Raw genomic sequence first — 27,777 nt, 5'->3', positions numbered from 1 at the left:
CCTACTTATTTTCTATATCGCAGCTGGGTATTGGAGACTAAGTAAAGTGAGAAAATGAGTTAGGATTCTCAAGCATAGATAGAAATAGCATTGCATTCTTAAGGCATATTTAAAGGGTCTGATTTTTCAGCTGGTGAATGCTCAATGTTTCTGGAAAATGGACATCCAAACTCAACAGTTTCTGAAAAACTCAGACTGACTCTCTCCAGGGTACTTGCCCATGCAGAGCACAGTTGTATTCTAAATGGCAGTACAATTGTCTTCTGTAACTGTATAGGATGCAGCATTAGAATTCATTATTATAGAAGATCCGGTTTCCAGCTGAAAAACGAAGTGTTGTATATAAACCTTATCAGCTCACTAACAAGCCTGAACCACATTTTAAATGGGAGATCACAGACTGCTCCTTGTCTTGGCCATGTAATAAGTCTTGTCAAAATGTAAAGCTCTTCTGCTTTAAATACGATGCCCTTCCCACTGTGAATTAGCCATTTTAGAATAAAATATTTAAACCAATAGATCTACCACGCTCTCCTGCTGATATAACTGCATCCATGTTACAGCATTTACCAGCATAAGTGGATCAGGAAAAGAAAAATTGCCTCCCTAATCATCACAGTTATTCCGCTAAGTGTTTTTTCCTTTGGTCTAGATACAGAGAACAGCTCTTTGTTCTGCTCAGCTGGGCAGTGCAGTAAGCCAGGAGGCATTGCTGAAAAAGACAGCTCTCCCCAGCCTTTGCTCCCAGCAAGATTCACCTTCACCCTCCCTTGAACAAAGTGTTTTTGTTGCTATGTGCCATGACTCACTAGGAAAGAGGATAAAAGTGACTGCTATCCATTGCTGGCCAACTAATTGTTTTATGAACTTATCCCCTGTCTCTCTTCTCACTACGCCATGGTAAAATTACTCTGACTCTGGTTAATAATAACTTCTTCTGTCAAGTTATATTTATTGATACGTAGGCGCCTCTTGCTACAATGAAGGAAGTAGTAACTTTCCAGGTCCTGTTTCCTGTCATCATACATTGCTGTTCATATGGAGAAATACCTATTCTGGGAACTGAAGTTTGCCACTCACCTCTTCATCATCCCACAAGTCTGGGCTGGGCTGCTGTTGCTTCTGTTTGGTTCTCTGCTGTAGTAGTTCTCATATCCTATTGCATCTGCAACAGGGCAATAAATACGAGATGTTCAAACAGGCAAAACTTTTTTTCTCCCCAGCAGAATGGAACCAACAGTTGCCAACCATGAGGGGCTGCTGGAGCAAACTGCAGTACAGCGCCTATCTGTACTCGCCTGTAATGTGGCTAGAGCAGCTCAGGGGGACCTGGGGTCTTGACAAAAGCCATTCAAGTGATTGTAAGCAGATATGTCCTTGGTAGAAAGGCATGCCTGACCTGAGACAAGCACAGTCAAGGTCCTGAAGAGCCATTCTAATAGCTGTGGCTAACCCTAATTAAGAAGGCAGTTTCCTCCATGACTGTTCCCTCTGTTGCCTTAAAGCTCAGGATTTAAGGGAGCAGAGCATGGTCATTGTGAGCCTGGGACCATGTTCATGATACAATTGGCTGCAGTGTGTTTTGTTTCTTTTTTTTCTTAATGTATTGAGTCAGGAATTTTTGTCAGAGCTGGGGAGATTTCTGAACATTATTGCCAGCAGCAATAATGAGCAATTTCCTGGTCTGTGCTTGTGCTTGAGTGTCTCCCTACCTTTCATATCTCCCCCATCTACCTCCTGAGAGCCGATTTGCTGTTTACCCAGAGATATCTGGGGTTTGTTCACTCAAATGCAGTTATCTTAGAGTTCCTTCACTCTCCCCTATGGTGTCATTAAGGGTGAAATTGAGACCATTTCTAAGTCTAGCTTTACAGATGAAATAGTCATAGTTGGATTTATTTATTTTTCATCTCATAGCTCCCAGTGTAGTTGCTTAGAGCTGGTGGCCGCACACCCTTCCTGCCTTCTCTGTGTTAAAGCCGAACAAACATGAGTGAAGTCTGTGATACCGTATTATCTCAGTTCTGATACCAGCAAATTAAGAAAGATATTGGACTTGTGCTAAAGGTTGTGTTGACATTCTCACATTGGGTCAGCCAAGATCATAAGCAGAGCAGGCACATACAACTAGTGAGTGTGAAGGATCCCTACAAATAAGACTCACAGTAATTAGAGAGTTTTTTGACCAATTTAAGGGTTTCCTATTACCCTTCTAGATTGTTACCTTGGTATAGTTTCTAGTCTATAATACGTTGTAAGATTAGGTAGAAGAGAGGAGTGACCAATATCATCAATAAACCAAAAAGTTTTGATCAGGATGAAGGTCTTCTGCTACACAATGCAAAACCACATATGAGTTTCCTCCTGCATTTTGCAAATAATAAATCAACAGCTCACCATGTGCTACTGTGCAAACTCATCAGCTAGAGCTGTGGAGATACTAGGATGTTACTTCCAGAACATGTCACCTTCTAGAAGGCAGTAAAAAAAAACAAAAAACAACAAAAGAGCAAGTCAGTTGTTTCTTTGCCTTTCATAAAGCTCTCAAGGGTTTCCCTCACCTATTTCTTATTGGAAATGAGTCCTGACATAACCAAGAGCTGTTTGCAGAAAATTGCCTAGGTGACTGGAGAATGAGAAATCTCACATAGAAAAACAAACAAACAAACAAAACAACCCTAGCTGAGAATTACAAATTTCTTAGTATACAGAAGTTGCTTCACACTGTTGCAAAGCATAGTTCTCACTCCTGCCAGTGAAAATGTAGTTTTTTCTTAGTAAATGCTCCTATATCAGCGAATTTAAATCCCCTGTGTGAAGAAGAATAAACTATAGCAGCAAAATGGCACCCAGTGCACCAGTATTAATGTATTCATTTAAAAAAAATCCCCAAATCCCAACTCTTAGTCATCATAGGCATAATGACAGAAAGGCTGAGTGAAAAACAGACCTCAGACAGCTCAGTGCTGAGTTAGTGGCAGCATCCAGCTCTGATGAAGAAGTTCCTGCAGTGTAATTGCTGCCAGCCCTAAGCTCTGCGATGAAATCAAAGGGGTGTAAGCTGTTCCTGTATGAGATAATTATCCCTTGGGACAGGACATTCATACTGCTGATGTTTGTACCTATACAACTCCTAGCATGGAAGGTTTTTATCAGTATAAAATTTTCTTATGCCAGTATAGCTTATTCCCCACTCTGAATGGATACTGCTGAGGGCATGCTAAGGGGATTTTCTCTTTGACGTAGCAGTATGGTATTAGAGCAGATAGTGGAAGTGAAACAGTATCTGTGCACAGATTAAAAAAAAAAAGTGGAGGAAGAGATCTTTTCAGCACAGATATGTATCATCAACTACTGAAGAGATGAAATAGGGATTTTTCTCTTCTTTTACAAAGGCTGTGAATCTTTGTTTACTGCAGCAGCTGCACAGAAGTGCAAGCATTCACTCACTCTGTAAATACCTTGTATTGCTTGTTGAAGTAAGAGGGTGTGGTTTGTATTTGGCTGTGTGAAACACTAGATAGCCTCCTTTCTGGTGATGTGTTTGGAGAACTCCTACCCTGGAGCAGCATGTTTTCATTTTACAACTGCTCTTAGCTCTTGCTGTCTCAGTCTCCATTTCAGCCCAGAGGTTTTGATCACTGAAATTGATGAAAAGGCTGCTTTGGCTTGAATGGACAGAGTCTGTGAACCTTACATTGCTTCTGCATGCTGGGGCAAAAGCCACTTTCATTCAAAATTTCCCCCAACTAGAGTCTTGCCCTTATACAAACAACTTCCTGAGAGGACAAAAGATGTTACTCCCCGTTGGGCAGGTGGAGCAAAACAGAATACAAAATCTGGTCTTCTCTGTGCTGCAAATGAAGAGGCAGCATCTCTGTCAAGGGGACACCAGGGTGCAGTTACACGATAAGCTGGATCTGACTTGTCACCACTGCAGGAAATTGAGTTTGCCATCTCTGCAAGGCAGTTTGCCACCTCCTTAGCAGTGTCAGTTCAGATGTACTGTGAAATGAGCCTGGTTGCAAAGCCAAAACAACTTTTTTTTCTTTTTTGGAGGGTTATTTTTAACCTGGATCATTCAGCTATCCCACTCGCAGTGCTGCACAAGGAGCAATGGCAGCACAGTGCGGAGGAAGTGAGCCGCGGCAGATGGGAATGAATAGCCGGAGCAGAAACTCCTCCAGCTGGCTTCACCTCCAAAGGATGTGTACTGCACAACTGCAGCCTCAGCCTAACGGGTGACTCATCTAACAAGACCAATAGGAATAATTACCTGGAGGTTGTGTTCCTGTCATTTTAGTCTTAATGAAATAGTCCATGTCTGACTCTACAACGCAGTTCTCCAAGCTTACCCGAACCTCTTCATATAGCTACAAAACAGAATTGAATTTAATTTTTAACATTTCACATTGAATTAATGATTAATGCTCTTCTAATAATTTTCCCCTTAAGAGACACTTTATACTTGGTACATGCCTGACCTGGATGGATCTTTGGCCTGTGCCTCGTACAGACATTCTTGGAAACACAATTGTTTATTTGTGCTCTGGATATTCTTATAAGAGAGGAGCATGAAGGCAGTCTAGGGCCTTTCAATGCAATAAAGAAATTAATAGCAGGAAACAACCATACAAAGTCAAAACTGGTGTATTCTTTATGTCTTCCATTTTTGAGACCATGACTGGATGCCTTTCTGAAAGTTGTGCCTGAGCCTAAATATACTCAGCTGAGCGTTCTGGTAGCTGAAAGCATTCCCCAACAAACTGAGGGGAGAAGACATGTAAGTGCCACCAAGCGTGTCACAGAGTGTCTACATCCAGGCATATATCTGGTTTACATCTAGAGGGAACAAGCTAGCTTGAGAATAGTCCCCCCTCACTGAACATGCACAACAGCCGGTTTGCTGGAGACAGTCGGCACACGTAGAGAAAGGCAAGCTAGTGCTGTATTGTTAGAGCAGTCTTTATCCTCCTCTTCCTCCTCTGCACGTGAAGCTACTTGGCAGGTGCCCCTACCTCATCATCCTTCACACACTGCATGGAGAGCTGGTTGCAGTGAACCCACAGCGAGTTGCGGAGGATGGTGATGCGGTCGTACTCCTGGAGCTGGAAGACCTAAACCCAAAGAGGAGATGTGATGTAGCCTCATGGTAGTTATTTATTTGCATTGCAGGCAGTGACAGGGCTGGGGCTTCTCTGGGCCAAGTTCGTAGGTCTGCAAACTGTTCTGAAGGATCCTTTGTAAAGGATGTCTTTTTGGCTACTGGAGAGACTACATCTACTTGTTTATGCTCAAGAATTTGTTTTAATTGATTGCACCAAATCAAGTTAGGTTTTATAGACAAAAATAAAGCAGGGGAGAGGAATCAGAATCTGGATTTGACTGCTACCTCTACTGCCAAGGATTTCAGAGTCAAGGTCCTGTCTGCCCATCGCACTGAAATCTTGATGTTTAACAGATCAGTGGTGTACTGGCATGAAAGGGTTGTATTTATGTTAGAGGTAGAGCCAAAACTACCCATCTTTGCCTTGTAAAATGTCTTTCCAAACTTTTCTCTTTTGAAACTATTTGAGGCTCTCTGGAGTTACCTCTGTTCGTTTCTAAGGTTATTTTCATGGTAAAGAGAAGGCATTTTTCTTTCTTCAGAGTTTACTCCCTTCCTTCATCTGTCTGATTTTCTCATGTTGTTGCACAGCTTGGGAAGAATGAAGGAGGAAGAGAGAGGAGAAGTGTGAACTGAGTTGGGGGAAGAGGCAGATAAATTCTTTCTTTAAAGACTTTAAAAAAAAACAACCAAAACCCAACCACCCTAATCTCCAAGTTGTACTGTTGTAAGTAGAACATCAACTTTTGGTTTTCTATGAGGTGTGAAAAGCTCAGATGCTTCCAGCCATCTGTTTCCATCTCTATTTGCTAGTAATTATGTCCGGAACACCACAAATGTATACAATATTCAGCAGAACATTCAGGTGGGTACACTGCCTGCCATCTAATATCTTACCATCTAAAAAAGCAGAAAAAAGTCTGTCAAGGGAGTAAGCTGGCGTTGGGACCAATTTCTGAGAGAAAAAGCTTTAAAAGAGAACCCAAAGGGTGGAGAATGAGTCTTTCAATATCAATTCTGAACAAAAAGCCTATGGCTGCAGCCTAGCCCCCCAGGGGCTGCTGAAATAGCACAAGAGCCAACTGGGAATTTTCCAGGTAAATGGTGTCCTGTCGGGAAATGCAGCTCATCAAAGAGGGAAGTGTAGTGATTCTCTCAAGCCCTTTGCAAAGTACAGCTGGGCATTTTGTTAGACACATCCCTCATGTCCCGTTGGCTTGTGCAACAGACTACTAGTGAACCTGGGCATCTCGTGCCAAGGAATATGGATGATGAAGGTCATCCCAGTGCTGCCACTTGCTAGCCAAGATTTTGGGCCTATGGGTGTACAGCGCTCAGCTAGAGAGCTAAGCAACCCAAGGACTTCCAGATTCCCCACTATACAGCCAGAAGTTTGGGATCTTAAGCTGCTATTCGTACTAGTTAATAGTTTTAAATGCCTCAAAAAATCTATCAGTTCTTCTATCTAGAAGCGCTTTTAAAAGAAGGCATTAAAGATGCCCTTCCTTTATGAATGGTTGGTTGAATTAAGCAGCGGGCAGGCCACAAGCTCTGTAGGCCATTCAGAATTTAGTCATGCAGGAGAAATGAAGTGTGGTAGGTTGTATAACACTTCGCTTGTTTGTTGGCTTTTTAAGAAGGGAGAAAATGTGCATCTTGGGAAAACTAAGGCTTGGCACAATTTCTATGGAAAGTCTGCTGTGCCAGCCATGGGACTTTCCAGTCCTCCCAGATAGGGAATATGTAAGAGGAAGAAGAGAACTGGAAAGCTGTGCTCCTGGCATTTTATTTTATTTTTTTTATTTTATTTTATTTTATGTGGAAATAAAGCCTGCAACAAGTAAACATAGCAAAATCATACTTTAGTAGATGGGCAAATGAATTTGAAGGATTAATATGACCGAATGTGTAGCTGATTTGGATGTCAACCAGCTCCTGTAAATTGTTGTGCAAAACTTAATAGCCAAGTGCAAATCTCCTTGTCCATCCTCAGCATAATGGAAATAGAGACTTTTCTACCACCACCACCTTTCAGTTGAAAGATTACTGCATGGCAGAGGGCAAATATTCTTGCAGGTGAATATAAAGTGCTATGCAAAATAAAGATTCTGAGTGGCTTGGATATCTTTGCTCTCAGAATGCTACGGTATATACTTTTTTAGCTTAGCCAGAAAATTTTATTTTTAATCTCCATTGAACTTGTGAGATTTAAAAAAAAGAATGAAACAAACACAAAAACCTCTCCTGCACAGAACAAGAAGCCATTCTGGAAGCTTCTTGCAAAGCATAATCTAAAGGGAATCTTTTGTTTGTTCATTTTTAATGGATTAATTGAATTCTTCTCATTTCAATTTTGAAATTCGTTTTTTAAACTAAAAATGAACAGAAACGTAGACATGAAAAATTCATTTTCTACTGAAATTACATTTTGTCACAAAGCAATTATTTGGGAAACAACCTTATTTTGGCTGTGATAGAAGATCATCCCTAAAGTTAGTGTATTCTTATGTTAAGATGTGGGTGAAAACTGGCAGCAAATGCTTGCAAATAAATTGTACCAGTTCATATATTGCTCCACTTCCTACACCTCTGCACTTATTCCCCTCCTTTATATTTACATACATATACTGAACAAGCAAGGAGAGTGTAAGCAAGTGAGACAGCTAGCAGCTATGTCTAAATCAACTCTAGTTTTTGCAGTATTTTTGTAAAGACATCTACTGAGACTCCACATAAAGCAAACAGCAAAACCCTTGGGACGGTATCTCAGGTCTTAGACTGGTATCTGCAAGTAGGATAAAATAAAGAGCGCACAAATATATCACTGCAAAAGTCAATGTTTACCTCACAGGTTTTGATATGTTCCTGTTCCCACTCTGTCCTGACCTTATCCAGCTGTTCAATGTTCTGTTTGTACACATTCTCTGTAAACACAGACACACATAATAGAAACCCAACAGTTAGGAAAAAAATTATACAGGCTTTCTCTTTTTCTTCCTATTAGGACTTTGCTGTGGTTCTTACACTTTAGGCCTGTGGTTTGCTAGAGTATCACAAGAATGTGTGAGCTTGAAACTGGTAGGCTGCAAGGATATTTGGGGTTCTTCTTTGCAACTTTATACTAGAGTAAGGATTCTCTCTGCATGGTTTGCAGATCATGTGTAAACTTTACAGTGGGGATAGTGCAAACCAGAGATGGAGAGCCTGGACCATGCTTGGGCACTGAGCATCCTTAGGCTCTTTCTGTGCTGAGCCAGCCAGGTAAGCCTTGTCATTTAGTGTAAAGTTTTACATGAGCAGTGAGGGACAAGTCTGAACTCATGAACCAGCTCAGATGTCTGCTGGCCTGTCCTTCTGGACATGCACTGTGTTTCTGGCTGGAGAATGCTACCGTGCTCATGTACAGGGAACCTAGGGACTGTGTATCTGGTTTGGGCTGGCTGGGGGCAATCTGAATGTCATTCTTTTGTGCTTTCAAACTTGCTTCAAGAAGAGCTTTTCTTTCCTGGGTGAAGCCCCTACCGGAGGTCTTCTAGAAATTCTTTAATGAAAGCAGGAAACTCGCATTTCCACAAAGGAAAGTAAATGTAGATGACTATCAGGTTGCCGTTCTTTAGAAGCTTCTTCATTAATCTTTGGGTAGGTGACTTTGGGAAACCTGACTTCAGACAGAGCCAGCCTGGGTGATTTGGATGGTGCTCTATCAAAATGAGTGTGCTGGTAGATCTTTGCTGGGAAAAATCTTAGTTCAATTGCAAATAGAGCATCACCTGCTTCATTTGCTGCATCTCTGCATTGCTTGGCTTTGTTCTGACTCTGAAACAGGAAAAGAAACACCCCAAATTAATTTCTGACCATATTTTTTGCTTCTGCCCCAGTTTTTTTGCTGCCTGCTCCCTTTCCCCTTCTAGGAGAAAGGCTCAAAATTGCAAACACTTCTTGGCTGTCCCGCCTTTATGGATGGTTCTGTTGAATGTCTGCTATAGAGAAGAAGGGACTGGAATTTCACAGATACAGCCATAGGTCCACTGACTTCAAGGGAAATCTGGCAATTTACATCTTTCCATTCGGACATCCCTGCCATAGGAGCTCAGTGCTAGCATGATCCAGCCTGAAGCTTGTGTCTGCTGGCTGAGTTGTTTTTTCTCAAGTGTTTGATGTGCTTTTCTAATAGATATTTATAAGCAGAAATAAATGGCAATTAAAATTCTTCATCTTCCAAGCTCCTTATGTAATACACAGATGAAAAGAACACAGCCTTTAAAATACTTTGCAAATGCCAGATTATTTCCCATAACAACTCAGAAGCCTAAAAGCAAAATTCACTCTAAGTAGAACTTTTCTTTTTTAAAAACCTGCAGCTTTTAACAAATGAAAATACAGCTATTATTGACAGCTCTGTACTCCCAGGTCTTTCTGCACAGATGGTGATGACAGTACATTAATGCACGGCTCTAGACATCAGTGTAATACATTCTTCCATTCTGCCTTTCAAGACAAGGCTCAGGTAGGGGTTCTTATGACCATATTCCTCATCACAGCTGGTTGGAAAATGTGCAGTAAGCTGGGAACATAAGCTTCATTCTTATTTGCTTCCTGGCCCAAACTGTTTGTGGGTGCTGCGCAGAATTAAACAGCTTACATGTTTCTTGTGAGATGCCTCTGTGCATTTCAAATGTGCTGGCATGTGTGTGGAAGTAATGGCAATGGAGCATCCTGGGATCCTTCTGCATGAAAGGAGCTGGGTCAGATTTTGATGCCATTGAAGTTGCTGAGTGTTCTGGTGTAATTTCAGTAGGGCCAGGATTTCATCCCCTCTTTACAGCTAAGCTGGAGGGTTTTGTTCATCAAAGATTAGCGAATGCTGGAAATAAAATGTAAAGTTCTGATGCTGTTTTTAGAGTCTCCATCCCCCCGCTCCTTGAGATAATTTTTGATCCTTTTTGCTTACACTGCGCTGATTTTTATCGAGCCAAAGGGAGTTCATTTATTTTGTTTTCTCCATCTGTTCCACTGTAAAATGTTCCCATTAAAAGTTAGTGAATTGTCAGCTACAAGTATCAAGACGATGCAATGAAGGACTGCAGTGCCTTAATTTCCAATTATTTATTTTTGAGTTTGTAAATCTAGTTGAAATTAAACTAACTATAAGGAGAAAAATGTTGAGGAAAAATATGCATTTTAATGTAAGATACTATGCCTACTAAATGTAAGTGACCAAAAGGCAAAACTAACTGCATGACATACTTCTGACTTGTTTCTTTTTTTAGGAATAATTTTGGAGAAAAATCTCGTTCAGTTTCCCTTCAGGATTCGTAGAGCAATTACATCATAGCCTGGGATAAATTAATTAGATAACTTAGTCCCTTCCCAGCCTTTTTAAAAAACCCTTAGCCTGTCACAGAACAAGATCAGGGTTACTAAAAAAGTGTGAAGTAAGACCTCCTTGGGAAGGTGATTTCTTTTAATTTTGATTCTAAGGGGTTAATTAGAAGGGAAAGCAGGCCCTGGCATCCTGCAGAATGAGTTGTTCAATTGTATTCTCTTGTACCTTGAAAAGGAAAAAAACACAGTTTTCCCTCTAAATAGCACTCTAATCTAAGGTACCTTTTCTGTTTGCTTTTGGTTGCCTGAAGCACTTATCCGTTCAAAGGACTGCTCAGCCTCATCCGCCTCCTTGCACTTCTGTTCATAGGTCTTCTTTGACTGTATTGAAATGAAATCAAATGTGAGGGTTTGGGTTAGGGAACAAGGCTGGGTTGTCTCCAGCATGATGTTCTAGGCATTTTTCTCTTTTGCGGTCTAGAAGAGCAAATCAATGCCCAAGTTTGGGAAACAGAAAAAATTCCCAATAACACCATAAGGAGATAGAAAAATAGAACTGAAAAATTGGGGTGGGGCTGGAAGCATAAATCAGGTCCTTTTCTTGCAGCCCTGAAATTGTTTGCTTTGTACAATTGCAGCCAGCTCCCTGCAGGGGTGGTCACAAATACACTGGCAGCTCTAGAACCATTGGTGCATCAGGCATCTGTCCGAGCTACAGTGTAGAGACAAAATTAGGAGCCCACGCTCCCAGGTTGCCAATGGGGATGCGTTGTCATTTCTACAGTGTGACTTGGAGCATCAGGTGGCTGAAGTCAGTGTGTTGCCTTGCCCATTGCTCCAAGCTGTGAGACAGAGCCAGCACCCTGTAGGCAACAGTCTCGGTGTAGTCCTCAGAAGCAAAAGAAATCCTTATTTGCACCAAAAGACCTCCCTGTCTTAGAGATTCACTTAGAATAACTGCGTTTAAATAAAAAATGTTAGTACAGTTCCAGCTGTAGCACTGATGGGTCTGCAACTACTTTTCTTTAGAGGCAGTTGCCCACTGGAAACCAAAACGAGCTGCCTGCAGTTCCTGTACCTGCAAGTTACCCAGCTGGAGAGGTTTCTTCCTGTTTACAAGATTCCCTCGCTGTTTTTAATATTGTATTTACACAGACTGAAAAATCACATTTTCTCCTGTAAGTATCCTTGCCTAGAAAGAATGAAATCCTGTTTGACCTGGAACATTGTTCATTCCACATGAACTTTCTGAGTATTTGTTTTGGAGATTCTTCAGTGGGTGTGGCAGGGAAGATTAGCTTCCTCCTTGTAGCAGGAATCACATCCTCTCTCTCTCACACACACCTGCACGCTCACACATTCTTGACCATTCTTTAGATATAGGTATGTGTGATACAGATTTCACCCTGTCTCAAACTGGAGCCAGTTTGCATCAAGAAACCTGCACAAAACCTCCTTGCTTACCTCCATTGTTTTCTTATAATGGGACAGTTTGCTCTTTTGTATGCGCTCCATTGCAGACTCATACTGTAAGAAACACACAGAAATAAGCATTTCTTGCTTTAGACTTCTTCCTCCCCTTTTTAGTGGCAGGATTAGTAAAGCCATTGTCAGGGCCTTTCTATAAGCCACGTGCCTGTGGGGAAAATGACTTCACTCTGCTTTTATAAATGACAGGTTTCTAAGTGAAGCACAGAGCATCAAAGTGCCAGGTAAAAAAATAATCCAAGATAATTCTGCTTCAGTGGTTTCCATTAATAGCAGAGAGGATGTAAATCTTCATTTTCTCCCCATCCCCCCCCCTTTTTTTTTTCTTAAGGAGATTAAATAGCATAACACCCAGTCACAGTGCCCATCAGCTCTGCCAGCAGAGTTCCTTTGCTGGTGCAAGAGCTTGATCCCACATCTTTGCAGACCAAACCACTGTCTCAACCATGTGAGCAAGGGTAGTTGTCCATTTTAAACACAAACAATTCCTGTGTCATTTATATTCCATTGCTTCTGGCAAATTTATGCTCAATGTGATTTGATTTCCATACCATCAGCTGGTCAGCATTGGAAGGACAGTGCTTAATTCTCTTTTATGGCTTTAGTTGTGATATGCCCAGCCTTATGTGACAGTGAGATATGCTCCAAGTTGGCAGGGTATGTGTTTCTTCAGTGGGACTTTTGGTCCTTTAATCTTTATATTCTGCTCGAGCAAAACTCTCTCTGGGGCTACCCAGGGACTTGCTTCACATTGGGCTAAATAGCACAGTCCTTAGAGCAGCTACAGTGAAGCACAGATCACAGCATTTTGGGAGGTTACCAACAATGCTGACACCATCTAGCATGTCTAATATTGGTTTCCTCACAGCCACATGCTGGATGAAGAAAAAAAGCTTGCCTAAGACTCCAAAGCAGTTTTCCCCTTTTTTCCAGGCCCCTCTAACTGTTCGCAGTTGAGTTACAGGCTTATTATTTTCAACAGGAGAGCAAGCCTCTCTCTTTGCAAATCCTAGTGGAAAAGTGGTGGGGGGGATACAAATGCTGATGAACTAGGTGCACTCTGTCTGTCTTTATATGCCTTATTTGCTTTATCAGATTGCTGTGGACCTCAAATCTCAGTAGCAACACTCGTTTTACCCACTTTCATATTCAGAGTTCTTTGCTATTCCAAGTTCCTGTGTTTCAGGATTGTACACACAAGATTTTTGTGGCATTGGATACTGGTCATATACATTTTCATTTGTTTAAAATTAGCAAAGAACTGGATATTTTATTTTACTCCTTCATCAATCAGTGCTTTCAGTGTTAAGTGACTGTCCTGTCTTTGTCTTCAACCCCATGGAACCAGGGAATATGTAAGAGCAACCACTGTTGTCTCTATTAAGAGCTACTTTTTCAAGGGACTTAGAGCTTGATAAGATCATAGGGGATGAAATGGCCCTAAATACACTCAAATTTTTACTATACAACATCAACTAGGTGCTATTTATTCCACATATTTGTAATTCAGCATATATTGGTGTTGTATTCATCATGATATTCATTTGCTTTTATGTTTTTAAATGTTTGTGTTACCCCTTTATTTTAGTGCACGTTGGAGATCATGCAGGATCATACCAAAGAAACCCAATTAGCAAGGGTATAAAAAAAGAGAAAAGGAAGGATTAAGTTCTTACAGGAATAATAATAGTATCTGCAGTTACACCGGAGAGAGTAAAAGTGACTAAGGCCTCTGTCTCCTGAGTTCAGAGCACTACTTTATTTCCAGCTGGGATCAGAAAGAGATTTTCTTTCATAATCTAGTATACAGAGTGAACAGGGCACACTGGGCATGTCTTATCATCTTTTGCAGTATTCACAGCCTGTGGCTGGAGACAAGTCATCAGCATGGACCATTGACCCAATCTGTTTCAACAGTTCTCTAGTTCCTCACCTTCTTTCTTTGCTCCTTCTGTCTTTCTCGGAACTCCTCTATTCCTTTCAGTTCATCCTTCAGCATTACTGCCAGCTGGATATGAGAGTTTCCAACACTTTCGATTTCTAAAGCAAATCAGAATTCATATACAGTCAGTAGAAAGGTGTTTAAATATGAAGTCACATTTTTTAGGAGATGTTTCTGAGATGTGGCTGCTCTATTACTTGTCATGAACAGGGCAGCCTTAAAAAAGGCACCCCTATGTTTCTGCATGCCACTGACATTGCCAAGGGTTCACACAACCTGAACAGGGCTTATTGCAGGTCTTCTCAGTGCCTGCAAAATGCATGGGCAAGACGTCTTGCTGCAGAATTGGAGCACCCACTCAGAGCAGCCTTGGCAAGTGCAGCACCAGCTGCATTTCTTCATAGTCCCATTTACCCCAGCCACCCCCCTTCCTTCTGTGGCTGGAGGTCAAATGTGGTGGTGCACAGGGAGGGAAGGAGCTCTGACCTCCATCATCACTCCCTGTGTCTGCTTTCCTGCCACTATGCTGCTGGATTGTCATTGCTCTTGGGAGCTACTTGCCAGTTCCATCCAGCCTTGCACAAATGTCATTAGATGAGGCTGCAAGCTGAGAATTTCCAAGGGTCAGCAAAGATGGATTGAATTTCAGAGCACCTGGCTGATGCTGTTTGAAGTAGCTGGTAACTTCTCTGCATTTGTCGGCTTTGATGCCTCTGAAATGGAACCCCACATTTTCCAGAAATGTTGAGCTCCCCCACCCAGGCTCTAAAAATACCTTAATTCACCAGCTGCTTTTCAAAAGAGTGTTTTTAATCTAAACAGCAGGTGCCAGTAGCCAGGTACGCTGTCCTATTGGCTATGATGGTGCTGTATTTTCTCTGTGTGAAAGGTTTTCGTTCAGCCTTGGGCACATTTAGGAAAGCATACTGTTTTCCTGTCAGTGGTTTGCAGAAGAGGTAACAGAGCTGATATTTTGTGACTTGATCCAGAAAAAACTAACTTGAGGAACAAGCCATTTTCTTTACTACCAGTGAGTGGATTGAGTGCCCAGCCTTGGAGGACTCCCAGTGAGTGTCCTTTCCCTCCACTCTCCACACTACAGACTGGGATAGAAAAGTTGGAAATAGAGGGGGGAAGAGGATGAAAGTCCCCAGAGGGAATGAACACATTTCGTGCCTGTCTTACCCAGGTCAGAAAGGAAGATGTAAATACTTACGTTGCTTGAGAGTCTCAAATGCTGCCTTCAGTGTGCTGTGAGGTAGAAACAAGTGCACTTTATTAGTATAGGCTTCTAAGGGTGGGTTGTGAATCTACAGAAAAAACTTTCCCTCAGCATCTCAAAGATCCACATAGAGATAAAACTCTTAATAGTCTTGTAATAAAAGTTGACCATGCTAACAAGCACAACAGCATCAATCTGTTACTGTCAGGAAATACAATAAAATGCTCCATGAAGCAAGGAATTGCACTACTTATGTGCACCCTCTTTTTTAATCCCACTGTATTTAAAACTGTGAACGTTAACAGATGTTTCTCTGTTCTTGCACCTTGCCAATGGATACAAGTCAACTCAGTGAAATAAAGGCGGTCAAGGGGAATTGGGTTTTGGAGCACTAGTCTGAAGGGTAGAGCGAAACCAGCTCCACCCTCTGTGTTGAATGCAGCACCAGCAAATTCTTCCTTCTCAGTTACCCTTGAAGCTAGAGCAGCTCTGCTATGCAGCATCCTCCATACTATGCTTTCTGAGCACCCCCGTGTGGCACAGCTCACTCTCCTTTAAGAGACTCACAAATGCTGCAGAGAGCCTATGGAGGCTTTGAAGCCCTGATGCTCCCACGGGTTTTCAACATCCCGGAAGCACAGCGTGAATAAACCATGCTGCGAAATCAGGCCTCAGTGCTGGGCTGTGAAGTACAGCATGGAGATGAGCAAAAAGAGATGTTAATGCTGCTCGTCCGGATGGACCTACATAACTAAGCGGTCCTACAATGTAGAGTTGCAGAAGGGCATGAAAGGGTAACGATAGATTGCCTGATGTCCATTTTTTGGCAAGCCAGAGTCCATTTTAAAAAAGCACCAGAGATACCAGCGTAGAAGTGATGGGAGAGGAAAGAGCATAGTCCGTAAAAGGCATTTTCAACTTAGTAATTTCCTCTAGCTCTGAGTTTGCAGGCTGGCAGGCCATTTGTATATGCAGAAGCCAGGGCTGTGGTGTGATTTGGAGGTTTTTCAGATTTAGAAATCATCTCTTCAAGACCCAGAGTGTGTTGTTCCCTGAAGGAAACTGTTCTGGGATCTCCATGGAGCCGTGGTCTACCCTAGGTGGGAGCCCAGGGGAAAAGCCTGTTAATGAAGACCCTGAAGTCTCCCTGGCTGAAGCCCAGCGACTAGGAGAGCCCAGAAGAGGATGCATATCACTTTCCAGCCATGTGCGACTGCAGATGGGTAGGGAAATCCTGTATCTCTTGGGCCGTTCAGGAGTCTTAAGAGACACATGAAGGATCCTAATTGCCCTGTGTTAATTTAGGCTGGACATCTGTTTCCTAATCAAAGCTTGCTCTCCCAGTAGCAAGGCTGCCTTGCCAGGCATAAGAAAAATGCACAGGCAAGGGGAAAGGCTGGGCCTGTCCTCAGCGATATCTGCTGTGCAATCCACTTCCAAATCGAAATTTGTAGAAATATAAGGAAAAGATTTTCAGCCAGAAAAGATGAGTAGAGCTAACTGTTTGATTCTTTCAGCTTTCAACTAGGTTTGTTGTGGTGAATCTCCTGAGATAACTCAGTGAAAACATGCTAGATTGAGTATTTTTCAGTATTGTACTAATAATACTTAAACATTTTGAAAGGTCATTTTGCAAAAAAATGAGTCCAGTGTGAAATTTTGATGGAAACTAAATTTTTACAACACAAAGGAAACAAACAGTATTCTTTCCAGCTAAGTTAATTAAAAGCTTGAAATTAAAAGACAAGTTGAATATCAGCAGCAGAGATAGTTTTTTCTCGCCTAAAAGCTCTAATGGATTATTTTGAAAATTCAAATACATACAAGGAATAAAATTTGCTTTTCTTACTGTGGCTTTTCCAATAGGAGGTGGGGAATGTGCTAACAGCTTCATGCCTGAAATAATTAAATACTGGAATTTAAGAAATAGAGGACACTTGCAAACTGCATATACTGTTTGCATGCTGTGTTGACTTATTGTTCCCAGAGATGTTTTTTTCCTTTGCTGTTGGTGATTCAGGTTATGCAAAGACTGGCAAAATTGCTCTAGCGGATACTGACAAATAGCACTTTCTCAGTACATATCAAGGATAAAAGCAATTTGCTGCTTTTTTGGTTTCCAGGCACCTGAGCTACCAGAGTAGTTCACGATCATAAGCCATACATGAAGCTTTTCTCCTATTTGTTGGCTCTCTGTAAGGACGATTGTGTCTTCTGGTATAATAACGCATCTGGCTATGACCTGGAGAGAGACCAGTTTGCCCCCTGTGTGGTCCCTAACGGCCTTTTCAGAAAGCTCTGGCCTTTTGCTCCTTGTGTGAAAGATTTGTCCAGCCAATCCCCTAGCTGCTGACTGGGGCAAGGCCACAGTCCGTAAGTAGATTGAAATAGACTTAAGCCATTTCCTCTCTTATTTTTTTAACAATTTTTCTAAAAGCAGTGAATTGGATCCCTCATCCTTATGGGGCTTAAGGGAGTAGCAAATATGTCATTGTGCCAAGTTATGTGTGGGAGAGAATAAATAAATCAAATTTTGACCCATGGATCCATCAGGATTTCCTTTATGACTTCTGGGCTGCGGGGATGTGCTGGCTACAGCAGCAGTGCTATAGATTAGCTCCTCGTTGCTGCTAGATGCTCTGATTCTATCAGTGAAATATATCATTTCAGTGCTTCAGAGGGTTTAATGGAAGCAACTCGTGTAACCAACATACAAGTGAGTTTTAATTTTGCTTGTGCTGTTTTGTACGTACAATACCTATTACCTATTTTTTCTGGGTGGGTTTGACTTTCTAAGAGGACTGATAAGGGCTTTATTCTGAAGCATCCAAAGTGAGCATGTCTCATTCTCATGGACACTTCAAAAAGAGTGTTTTATCCTTTCAGTATATTATGCTGCTTAGCATTGTGGTAGTAATTAATTTTGGTTTTTTGTTTGTTCTGTGGCCAAATTAGAAAACCTGGGGTTGAAAATCATTCAAGCAAAACTGAAAATATGTGATTTGCCTTTTTTCATTTTTATTTTTTAATTTTTTTTTTTTAATTTCTCACTTCTGACATTTCCATGTAAATTCTGGAAGACTGTTAAACCACTCCAGCTAAAGACAGAGCACCAGCCTTCCCTTTGGGCATCCCTACGTGGAGCCTCCTGCAGGTGTATAATTGAAAATAGGGCTGGACACAAATTTACCATGCATGTTTGTTAAGCGACTCCCCCTTGGGTATTTAAAGATTGGATTTGTCAAAATTAATTTCTGGCGGAAACAGGATTGACTCTGAAACCGGAATAACGGGGAACAGAGAGAGCCTGTGCAACAGCCACTCTGCAGCAACTTCTGGTGATTTTTGCCATCTAGCGGCTAAAATATTCTTACCGTTTTCTGGAATACCGACCCTGGCTGCTGCCTTCATTTGCCGTAGTCTCCTGCTACTCGAGTACAGCGGAATTGAGCTGCTTTTGTAAAATATGCACGTTTCAGTGTTTGCTTTTTCAAGTGGAGGGGGAGAAGGAGAATAGCAGAGCTTTTAGAGGAACAGGGGAACCAAGGGGAGAAGCTCATTACAATAAAGCTCACCTGTTGTTAAGCATTCTTGCTCTGTAGATCGCAAAATACTTTCCAAAGTGAACTTATCCAAATTTGCCCAGCACACCAAAGCTGGAAAGGGAACTCTGTCTCTCTAGGGCACTGACCACTAGTCTCTGTGGCTCTCCTCTAACAGGACAAACATTTACAGAATGCATTGTTTGAGTGCTTGGTTTGATTTTTCTCCCAGCAGAACCTGTCCCCTGCTTTCAAGGCAGAAAATGCATCCTGTATTTGAGCAGAGATGCCTTGTTTGGCACTCACTCACCACCACAGTACAGGTGTGAGGAGTAGTGAGGAACCACTGCATCTGATCATAAATCCATTTTGCCCACTGTGCAAAATTATATCTCTTTAGGAGGGAGACTCGACTGGAACAGTGTGGGATAACAGCACTTCCAAGTGAACTTGTCCTAGCTGCTGTCTGTGTTTGCTTTCTCTCTCTTCATTTTTGGACCTTGTTTTTGCTAGAGAACTGGACTGTTGCTGGAGAGCAGGCCGCGCTTGGCAGTCCTACGTGACACGAGGACCACTGGGAAATGTGCTGTAGATATGGCTCTGGTACCTTCTGCTTCACAGTCATCAAAAGCTGAATTTTATGGCACCAGAGATGTAATTAGCAGGGCTCTATCAGTGGCAGTGCTTAGGTCACAAGTATACTCACTATGTACACTGTTGCACCACACTTTTTTTTTTCCCCAACTTTAGGCTTGGTGGTGTGGGAAATTTTTTCAGTACTTTGCCTTTAGAGACTGGTTTAACTGAGTAATTCAGAGAGTCCCTTTACATCTTGTACACAGGAAGGTAAAACCACAGCTCTTTTTAACTTTTCTTTCTTTTCTACCTTTGCTTGGTGAATAGAAGTGTGAAATAACCCCACCTTCCTTTCTGGCAGGTTTCCATTTTAACATCAATATGATGTACAATGTTCTGTTCCTATTGTAATTTTTAAAAATATTCTTTCTGAAATTGAGAGAAGTCTCTGCCAGATGAACTCTACAGACCACTTTCCAGCAGTCCTATTTACCCTCTGCCTCCGGTAACTTAGATCCTGAGAACATGGTTATGAAACCAACCCAAAGCCAGTCTCCTCTGAGGCCACAGTTAACATCTGTCTGTCTTCCTGCCACACAGGGAAGACCCAACGTGGTTTTACCAACATTTCTTTCTGTGAAGGCCAGTGGTCGTAGCAAAGTGTGGGGAAACAAGTTCAGAAGCATCTGGTCCCAAATAATTTGCACCTGGGACTGTCTGCAAGGCAAAAAAGAAAAGAAGGGGGAGGTGTTGTGGTCTTTCGACAGGGAGGTAACTAAGTCACTACCAAGTCCTAGGCCAGGCACATAGCAGAGTATTTCACACGAGAATCATATCTAACATTGCTTAGGGGGGATATAGTGAAAACATTGAGGAATTTAATTTTGCCAGGATGTTTTCTTCTCGTTCTCAGTGGAGCTATAAACAGAAAGGCAAAACCACTCAGTGCAACTAGAAAGATTTCTGTACAGGTCCCAGCTGTGGTGTGATGTCAAAGCCACCTGTGGTGGAGAAAAGGCATGAGCAGCACCTTTTTTTTGACCAGGGGAGTCCAAGTTTCTGTCTATAAATTCGTGATAGCAAGGCACTAGCTAGCATGAGTAGTCATATCAGTTATTACGGGAGGTTGCACTGTGCAGCAGGCTGGGCTTAGTGTCAGGTTGGGTGTAGCATACCTTTCATGAAAGCGGCAAAAAATGTGGAGGGTTCCTCTAGTGCTGTGGTGTGTCTGCATATGTGTTTTGCTTCTGGTGCTTGGATACTTTCAGGTATGTGTCAGAAGCAGAAACAGCCCCAAACTGAATGGGAAGGAAGCTGTATCATCATTCCCAGGATTCGTTACTAGGAGCGCAGACATGTCACCCCAGACTTTGCTGGGACAGGGGAGCAAAGAGGATGGCATCTTCGTGTACTTTCTCTTCCCTGTAAATCTGTGCTCACAGACTGCAAATTAGACCCCTCGTGACTCCAGAATGACCTATGCCATTCAAATCAAAGGATAAAACAAAAGTTTTCTACCTTTAAAGTAAATTTCCTCATGTCTCTTGGAAAGAGAGCAGCACTGCTCAAAAATGCCTACCCTCATCACCAGAGAGCTTATCTAGATTGGATTTCACAAGAACCAAGCAGAAGTTTAGGTCTTTCAGAGTATGTGCTTGTGTCCATTTTCAGAGTCCTGAATGGTCAAAGTACAAGCGGATAAACTCTGTGTGGGTTCAGAACATTTGAGTGGAGAATAACTAACCATGGAAGGATGTGACCTTCCAAAATGACTTTTAGCTTCAGTTCAAAAATGCCTGCTTTGTGTGAATAATATAGAGGATTCTGTATATTAACTGACAGGTGCACTGTATTTATACACAGGAAGCAGCAATTGGCATTTCGTTACAGATGCCCTCACCTCACACTCACTGAAATATTCTATTTCAGGCATTGCAGAGAAGGGCAGAGCAGACACGGGCTTGAAGGAACTACCCTTTCCTGAGGTCTGAAGGAGATGGCAGTGGAAAAGAGGGAAGGAAAAAAGTAGGAAATCATATACATGAGAAGAGACAAGCAGAGCGAATGACAAAAATAGCTGTTGTCAGACTAGGCAGAATTTAACCAGTTACTGCACATTTACATCAGTTATTTTTACAAAAGAACAGAGTTCCCAGAAGCTCTATTTCAGCTGAAGCTGAGGATGTATCTGAAAACTGGGCTCTGTAGTGTATTCTGTTTTCATGTTCTGCTGAAGAGTTGCCCAAAACTACTGCATGGAAATTCCCTGTCACCTTGCAGCCTGAAAGACGTTTCCTCTTAAAAACACGAGCTCTGCTGAGAATCATCTATAGTGTGTGAAGACATCGTTACTGTGGGCGCTGCCAGCAAACACTTGCAAACCTGATCTCAGTTTATAACTCAGCTAAAAATCCCCAGTTTCTGTGCATCCTCTCCCATGTGCGCAACACAGAATATGGAGAGTACAAAACTATACTGCAGTTTAAACTTTGTAACATGTAGTTAGTTCCCTCTCCCCTGCAGGATATTGGTGTAATGTGGCATTTGCCAAGAATGCATGGCTGTAGCTTTGTAATCATCTTTTTCATAATTTCTTTTATGACTAGAGACTATGAAATTGTGATTCAGATATTATTATTTTTTGTAATTAAAAAAGTGGGATAACAGGGCTTTAAAATTAGTATAAGGTAGGAATGAAGACATTTTAAAAATACACTTTAGCCCTGACTTGTGATAGGTGAGCTCCAGAGCTCCATTTCTGTACAGTATCCATCCTTCCACCCCGACTGCTGGGATCCTCGCACTTTACCCACTCCTCAAGGGCTGCTCTGCCCTCTGCTAGGTCTGACCTACTCAAGAGGTACATTTGCAGCTGATATTCTCTCATGCTTCCTTCCAATACCTGTTCTCTTCTCAGTGCTTTCACTAAGACTCCCCAGCTACCTGTATTCGCAGGCATAGCCTGCATCCGTGACTGTGCTGGCACATCCAGGTGATTAGCTTGAAGGAAGCAGCCAGCCTTTTCCATAGTTTTGGTGTTATTATGGACCTGAGTGTGTTTGTAAGAACCAGAACAGGCAGTGGGACTGCAGCTCACCAGTGCAGATGTGCGTTGAGGAACCCCACTGTAAGGAAGTTAATCTGCCTTCGTCCTGTGTGTCTGATCTAACACGGCACGTGTGGTGAGGTGAGCTAAAAATCAACAAAGAAAAAGGCACTTCTGCACTTAACAGGAAAGTACATTGCTTTACCTTAAGACTCAGTGGATGCTAAAATGTTTCAGGGTTTCAAATAAGAAAAAGACACAAGAAAACTCCATTGGGGGCTGTTACATACAAAGCTGCTGCTGGTGTGGCAGCCCTTGAACTACCAGTTGCTATGGCTAGAAGATAATTTAGGAGAAATATCCTCATATGCTTGCCCTGTTCTTCTACTCTTCCCTTGGGATCTGGTGTTGGGGACAGAATATTACGCTGAAGTAATTTTGGTCTGAGCCTGTGTGATCCTTCTTGCAGTCTTGCACTTAGATTCAAGTGGGTGCATCCTTCTGTACATTAGAATGAACTTGCCAAGGCCTATAGCAACTGCTGATTAGATCTGTGTCATGGGTTGGAAAGAGGATATTTCCCTTCCCTATAGGAAGTAGTTTCTACCAGCTGCAGTGCTCAAGGCAAGGGCAAGCAGCCAGAATGCCTAAATTTGCTTGAATCAGGTTGGACTATTGAATGATTGTGTCCTCTGGCTGTTAGGCAGCACTTAACAGGGAACTTTTATTTCTTGAGCTGGAAGCTGGAGTGTTTGTTTGCTATGCCCATGGTAACCAGCACCAGCTTCTTTTAGAAACCCTGTCTTTGCTTTTTTTTTTTTTTTTAATAAAAAATAAAGTGGTTGCAGCATGTCTCCCTCATTGTGGCATGTTTGCCTCTCTGATTTTAGTTTTGTTAGAAAGTTTTCTACAGCTGTAGGCTTGCCATGGTCACTTCCAGTACTGGTCTGAAAAAGAACAGCGAGGACCTCACTGAAGTCAGTTGCACCTCCAGTAGCAGTGCTAAAAACTTGTCCCCTGCTAGCTCTCAGGTCAAAGTGATTTCTCACATTTCTGGTGCTAAGGAGTCTGCAGGTGGAGACGCAACATTGTCCTCTTTTCCCAGGTCACGATGTTATATTACTGCTGATACTCAGTTGTGACGTGTCCTAGTACAGTCTTGGCTTGTAGCTGTCTGTGCCAAGCGCGAGCAGTGCTGGGCCCTGAGGGGTCAGTCCTCCATCAGAGGAGCTGTTAAAATGCTGAGGGAACAAGCGCTGGACAGCATATAGGGTGGAAACCTGATGGCTGCTGTCACCTAGATTGTTCTCAAAGCAATGGAGAGTAGAGCCAGAGCTGCTGTTACATTTCAGCGAGCCTTGCCTACTTTCTTCTGAGTCAGCAGCATATTTCTTCATCTGTGTCTTTCAGTAAATAAAAACGGGCAGTTGAATCTATTTATACATTTAGCTGAGGTCAGCAATTTGCTCCAGCTGAAGCAAAAGTTTGGGAGAGAAGGGAAGAGCCTGAAAAAATGTTGAAATTGTTCTTTGATTCAAAACGAAAAGCTTTTAAAATATGGGGGAAGCTTGGGAGAGAACTGTTTTCTACAGCAATGGCCACTACCTGGTGCAGCGTGCCATAGACTTCTGCAGCCTTGTCCCCATCATCATGCTTATTCTCTTCGCCTTGTTTTGTGCTGGTCCTGACTGTACTGAAGTAACAACCCAGGCAGTACCTCCCCACTGCTGCCTAATTTCTCCCTTGAGCAGACCCTCTTCTCTCCAAGCACAGGAAGCAACAGAAAGGGGCTTTTTTCCTCTACATTTTTTTAACCTCCGAGGGTTTAAGATCAGAAGAGCCAGGCAGCTGCCAGGGACTGTGTTTCTGGAGCTGGAAAGAGCTGTTCATGCTGGTACTGGGAGGACATAAGCACATGAGGCCCTGCTGGGCTGCCCATCGCATGTAGCGGTGCTGCCATCTCCAGCTCAGCAGATTTGGCGTTGGCTGTGGTGTAGGTTTGCCACGAATGCTTTGCCAACGGGCCCCTGCATGGGGACTGCTGCTTACTCCAGCTTTGTGCCACTTCGCTCCTGCTCCGCGTTCCACAGCAGCTACAGAGCATCACTTTGACTTGGTGGACCGATGGGAGGTTTTTGCAGCCAATTCATTTGTTTTGGAAGTTGTGCTAAACAGAATTAATTGGCCTTGCAGTTGTTTCTGTTAAGGTCTTCTGGGTATTTTCTGATACTAGAAGTTTTTGGGTGGTTGTTGTGGATGGATTTTCTGTGTTCTTTTTATCAACTTTTTGAAAGGGTATTGGGTACCTTTCTGATACTGAGAACTACTGGGGTGTGAAATAATTTCCCAGGAGAAGTGATAGAAAGCCTTAGTATCTGAGATGTTTAAAAGATGACTGAATTTAAGACCAGAGGATAATAATTTTGTATTAGCAAGCAAATGAGTGATCTAAAATTAGTAATTCCTGCTCCTCTGCAATACATTGTGTGGCACATGAAGTTCTGTAAAATGTTCTGCAAAAAAACCTGTAAGCTACTTTTTTTCCTGGTGATTGTCAAATGCAAGTTTTGGGTACAAATAGCTGCACAACACCTTCATTAGACTTTATGTGAGAAATACTGCTACCTAAAGCTGCATTTGAAGACATGAACAGCCCTGTTCAGCCTGTCAAGTACTTGTAATACTATAGGATTCAGTGTGCTAGTCAGTAATAGGGAGTTCTATAAAGAGGAAGCACTTGGAATAATGGGGATAGCTGTAGCATAGTCTTTTCCAGCTTTTCTTATTATAGGTAGTACGTAGGTTCCCTCCCTCCGGTCTCACTGAAGGACTGTCCTTGGGAGCAGAACTGCTGTCAGCAATCAGTGTCATATAAAAAACCAGAAACTTCACACTTTGTCAAAGATTTTAAGGCATTCAAACCAAATATTTCATTTTCAAGAGTTGTTCCAGCCCTGATTAGACCCTAGTTTTCTCTGATTTTAAAGTGTTTACTGGGGACAAATGCCCTTCGCTGCCCATCTGTGTAACTCCTTAAACAACCAGAGGATGCTGAATGACAGGAAGCAAAGTGTCCTCTCTCTGCTTCGTAACAGATACAGAGAGACATTTACTCTGATAAAAATATCAGCACAAAGCTGGTCGCTACCCAGACCAGGCGTGGGTTTATGGAAACATAGTAAATCAGCTCTGCAGCATGCTTTGTTGGTATATTCAGCCTTCTCTCTATGCCAAGCTATAAAATTGCTGGATCAAAGTGGAGCTGGGCCCCAGTCCAAACTTCCTCCAACTTGAGGGGAACTTGGATCCATATCCCAACCCTAGGACTTGGCTCTGCCTCTAAATCAAGCTCTTACAATCTCTTAGGAAAAGTCAGGCCCATGAATTATCCACTAGGTCACAGAAGGGCAGCCAAAGCTGTCTATTTCCGAACACATTTGCTCTGCCTGCCCTGCATTGCCAGTAAAGAAATTTAGGTGGAGCCTTTCGTTTACCCTGGAATGCTGATCTTAGCCTTTGGGAAGAAGCCATCCATCCTTAATCTGCTATTTTAATTTAAAAATATGTTTTCTCCTCCTTCCTTTTCTCCAGTTAGGTCTGTGAATTGAGATACCAGGAAAGTAGAAGCTATCTCCAGCAGCCTTAGCTAGGAACCTTGCTATACCTTACCGCATTGCTCAGGGGCCGGGGAGAGATGGAGCACTAGGGGAGGGAGGAGGGGCTTGCACGTTCTCTGGAGTGAGCCTCAGTGTTCTCCGCACTACCAGGCGCTTGGGTTAATGCAACAGTTTCCCTGTCAGCAAGGATGTGCCACCACCGAATCAACAGCAAGTGCTATGGGTGATTGCCTGGCACTTGCATGCCATGGTGGTGCAAGGGTTTGAGGTCAAGTTTTCCCATAAAATATGAACAGGAAACCACGCTCACACTGAAGGTGATAAATTGACATTAAAAGGAGACTGCAATTAAGAAATGAGATATGGGATGGATGAGGGTAGCAGGCCCCAGGGGTCAATAGAATTTTGTGTTTAGATTGAGGTCTTCTCTTTCAGACTTGTCTTCTGTGACCCCAAATCTTCATCCTCTGCCACCTTATTACTGTATTATTACTTATTACAATAATGACAAAGTGTCTCATTATTGCTGCTACCATCAATAATAGCAGCAATTTATCAGCAGTGTTTATTAAGTTAAATTCCATGACAACATATATCTTGCCCTCCCAACGCAATTTATACGTGATGTAAGATAGTAGTAGAGGAGACAGAGAAAAATATATGTCATTTCAGTGTATTTCAGTAGTTCCATTGATTTCTTTCACATTAAGTCCCTTCAAAGAGTTTTAAAGTTTGTATTCCTAAGCTAAGCTTTTTCTGCTGCAGAAGCTAATTTTTGGTGTCTTTGCACTTTGCGCTTGTTCTGTCACAGTCTCCACCATCTTCCCAGAATTGCCAAGCCACCATCATAAACATTTCACAACCTTTTCCTTTCCCTTTTTTTATCCCATCACTTAGTTTGCTTTTGGAAGCAAATATTAAACATTGTCAGGAATACTGAAATAAAAAAATGTCCCAGTAAAGACCTACTGGCAGTTCCCAAATAGAGTTTTTGTGAATCCTGCTTTGAAGGACTGTGATGTTTCTCCATTTTTCCTGTACATTGTGAAGTGCTGTGTGGTGCACTGAAGTGAGCAGCTTATGACCCCACTCACAGGCAAAACACAGGAGACTGATATTGCTTCCAAAATGCTTTTGTTTGCACTAATAATAAAAGAATTCCTTACTTGACTTCTGTTTGTCCTCCTGCTTTTCGGGCGATTTGAATCAGTTCTTTCCCATATCTCTCTTCTGCTTGTGCTCTGTTAAAAGAAAAACTTACTCAATTTCTCTTAGTGCTACCAGGAGCATGTTTACACAAATCTTGTAATTGCATCCGAGGTACAAAAAATGAGAAATACTATTTCTTTAATTTCTCTATCTCCTCAATCCTAGTGCTATTAGTTACCTCTAAAATATTTTTGGTGAGCTATTTCTAGAAGAAGTGAGGGAAAATGAAGCCCATCTCCATGGCTTTGATTACTGTGGAGTGCTATGTACAACTCTTTCCCCCAAACGTTGGATTCAATTAGAAGAAGAGGTGTACAGAAGTGTGTAGTTAAGATGCTCAGAACCGAGACTTGACCCATCAAAATGAAGTCTGGGAGGGGAGTGAAGAGTAGGTTCCAAAGGATTCATTTAAGAGAGGTTGTGAATAAATGGGAGCCAGGAGTAGCAGGCAAATTTCTAACCATTAGAAACATGAGGTGCTGCTTGAACAGCTGCAGTGGAGGCAGAGCGGGAAGAAGCCTTGCTAGCTGTAAGGTGAGGCTGTGACAGTTTTATGGAGGGGACAATATAATGCGACGTCCCACCTAATGGGAAACTGTAACTAGTGACTCAGGAAAGTAGTTCTGTTTCTATGGTTAATAAAGAAATAAAATTATTTCTTTGCTGTTTCCCCCTCCCCCAGCTCTGGAAGAAATGTCTATTC

The 27,777-nt window shown here is 42.2% G+C and overlaps 1 protein-coding gene across 2 annotated transcripts in view; it reads right to left on the bottom strand.

Moving 5' to 3' along the window:
• PSTPIP1 (proline-serine-threonine phosphatase interacting protein 1) overlaps window positions 1-27,777 on the bottom strand; it is a 59,882-nt gene that overhangs the window by 7,819 nt on the left and 24,286 nt on the right. For both annotated transcript variants that reach the window (XM_052808430.1, XM_052808429.1), the window contains exons 3-12: window positions 27,032-27,106; window positions 15,079-15,113; window positions 13,854-13,960; window positions 11,897-11,959; window positions 10,715-10,813; window positions 8,878-8,923; window positions 7,952-8,031; window positions 5,019-5,117; window positions 4,277-4,373; window positions 1,081-1,165 (exon numbers count right to left, since the gene is read on the bottom strand). In XM_052808430.1, coding sequence (XP_052664390.1) covers window positions 1,081-1,165; window positions 4,277-4,373; window positions 5,019-5,117; window positions 7,952-8,031; window positions 8,878-8,923; window positions 10,715-10,813; window positions 11,897-11,959; window positions 13,854-13,960; window positions 15,079-15,113; window positions 27,032-27,106 — 786 coding nt within the window. The remainder of the gene's footprint in view (window positions 1-1,080; window positions 1,166-4,276; window positions 4,374-5,018; window positions 5,118-7,951; window positions 8,032-8,877; window positions 8,924-10,714; window positions 10,814-11,896; window positions 11,960-13,853; window positions 13,961-15,078; window positions 15,114-27,031; window positions 27,107-27,777) is intronic.

Source organism: Harpia harpyja, chromosome 14 (genome assembly GCF_026419915.1).
Source record: "Harpia harpyja isolate bHarHar1 chromosome 14, bHarHar1 primary haplotype, whole genome shotgun sequence".
Classification (NCBI taxonomy): Eukaryota; Metazoa; Chordata; class Aves; order Accipitriformes; family Accipitridae; genus Harpia; species Harpia harpyja.
This window is presented reverse-complemented; position numbering and strand designations above follow the sequence as displayed.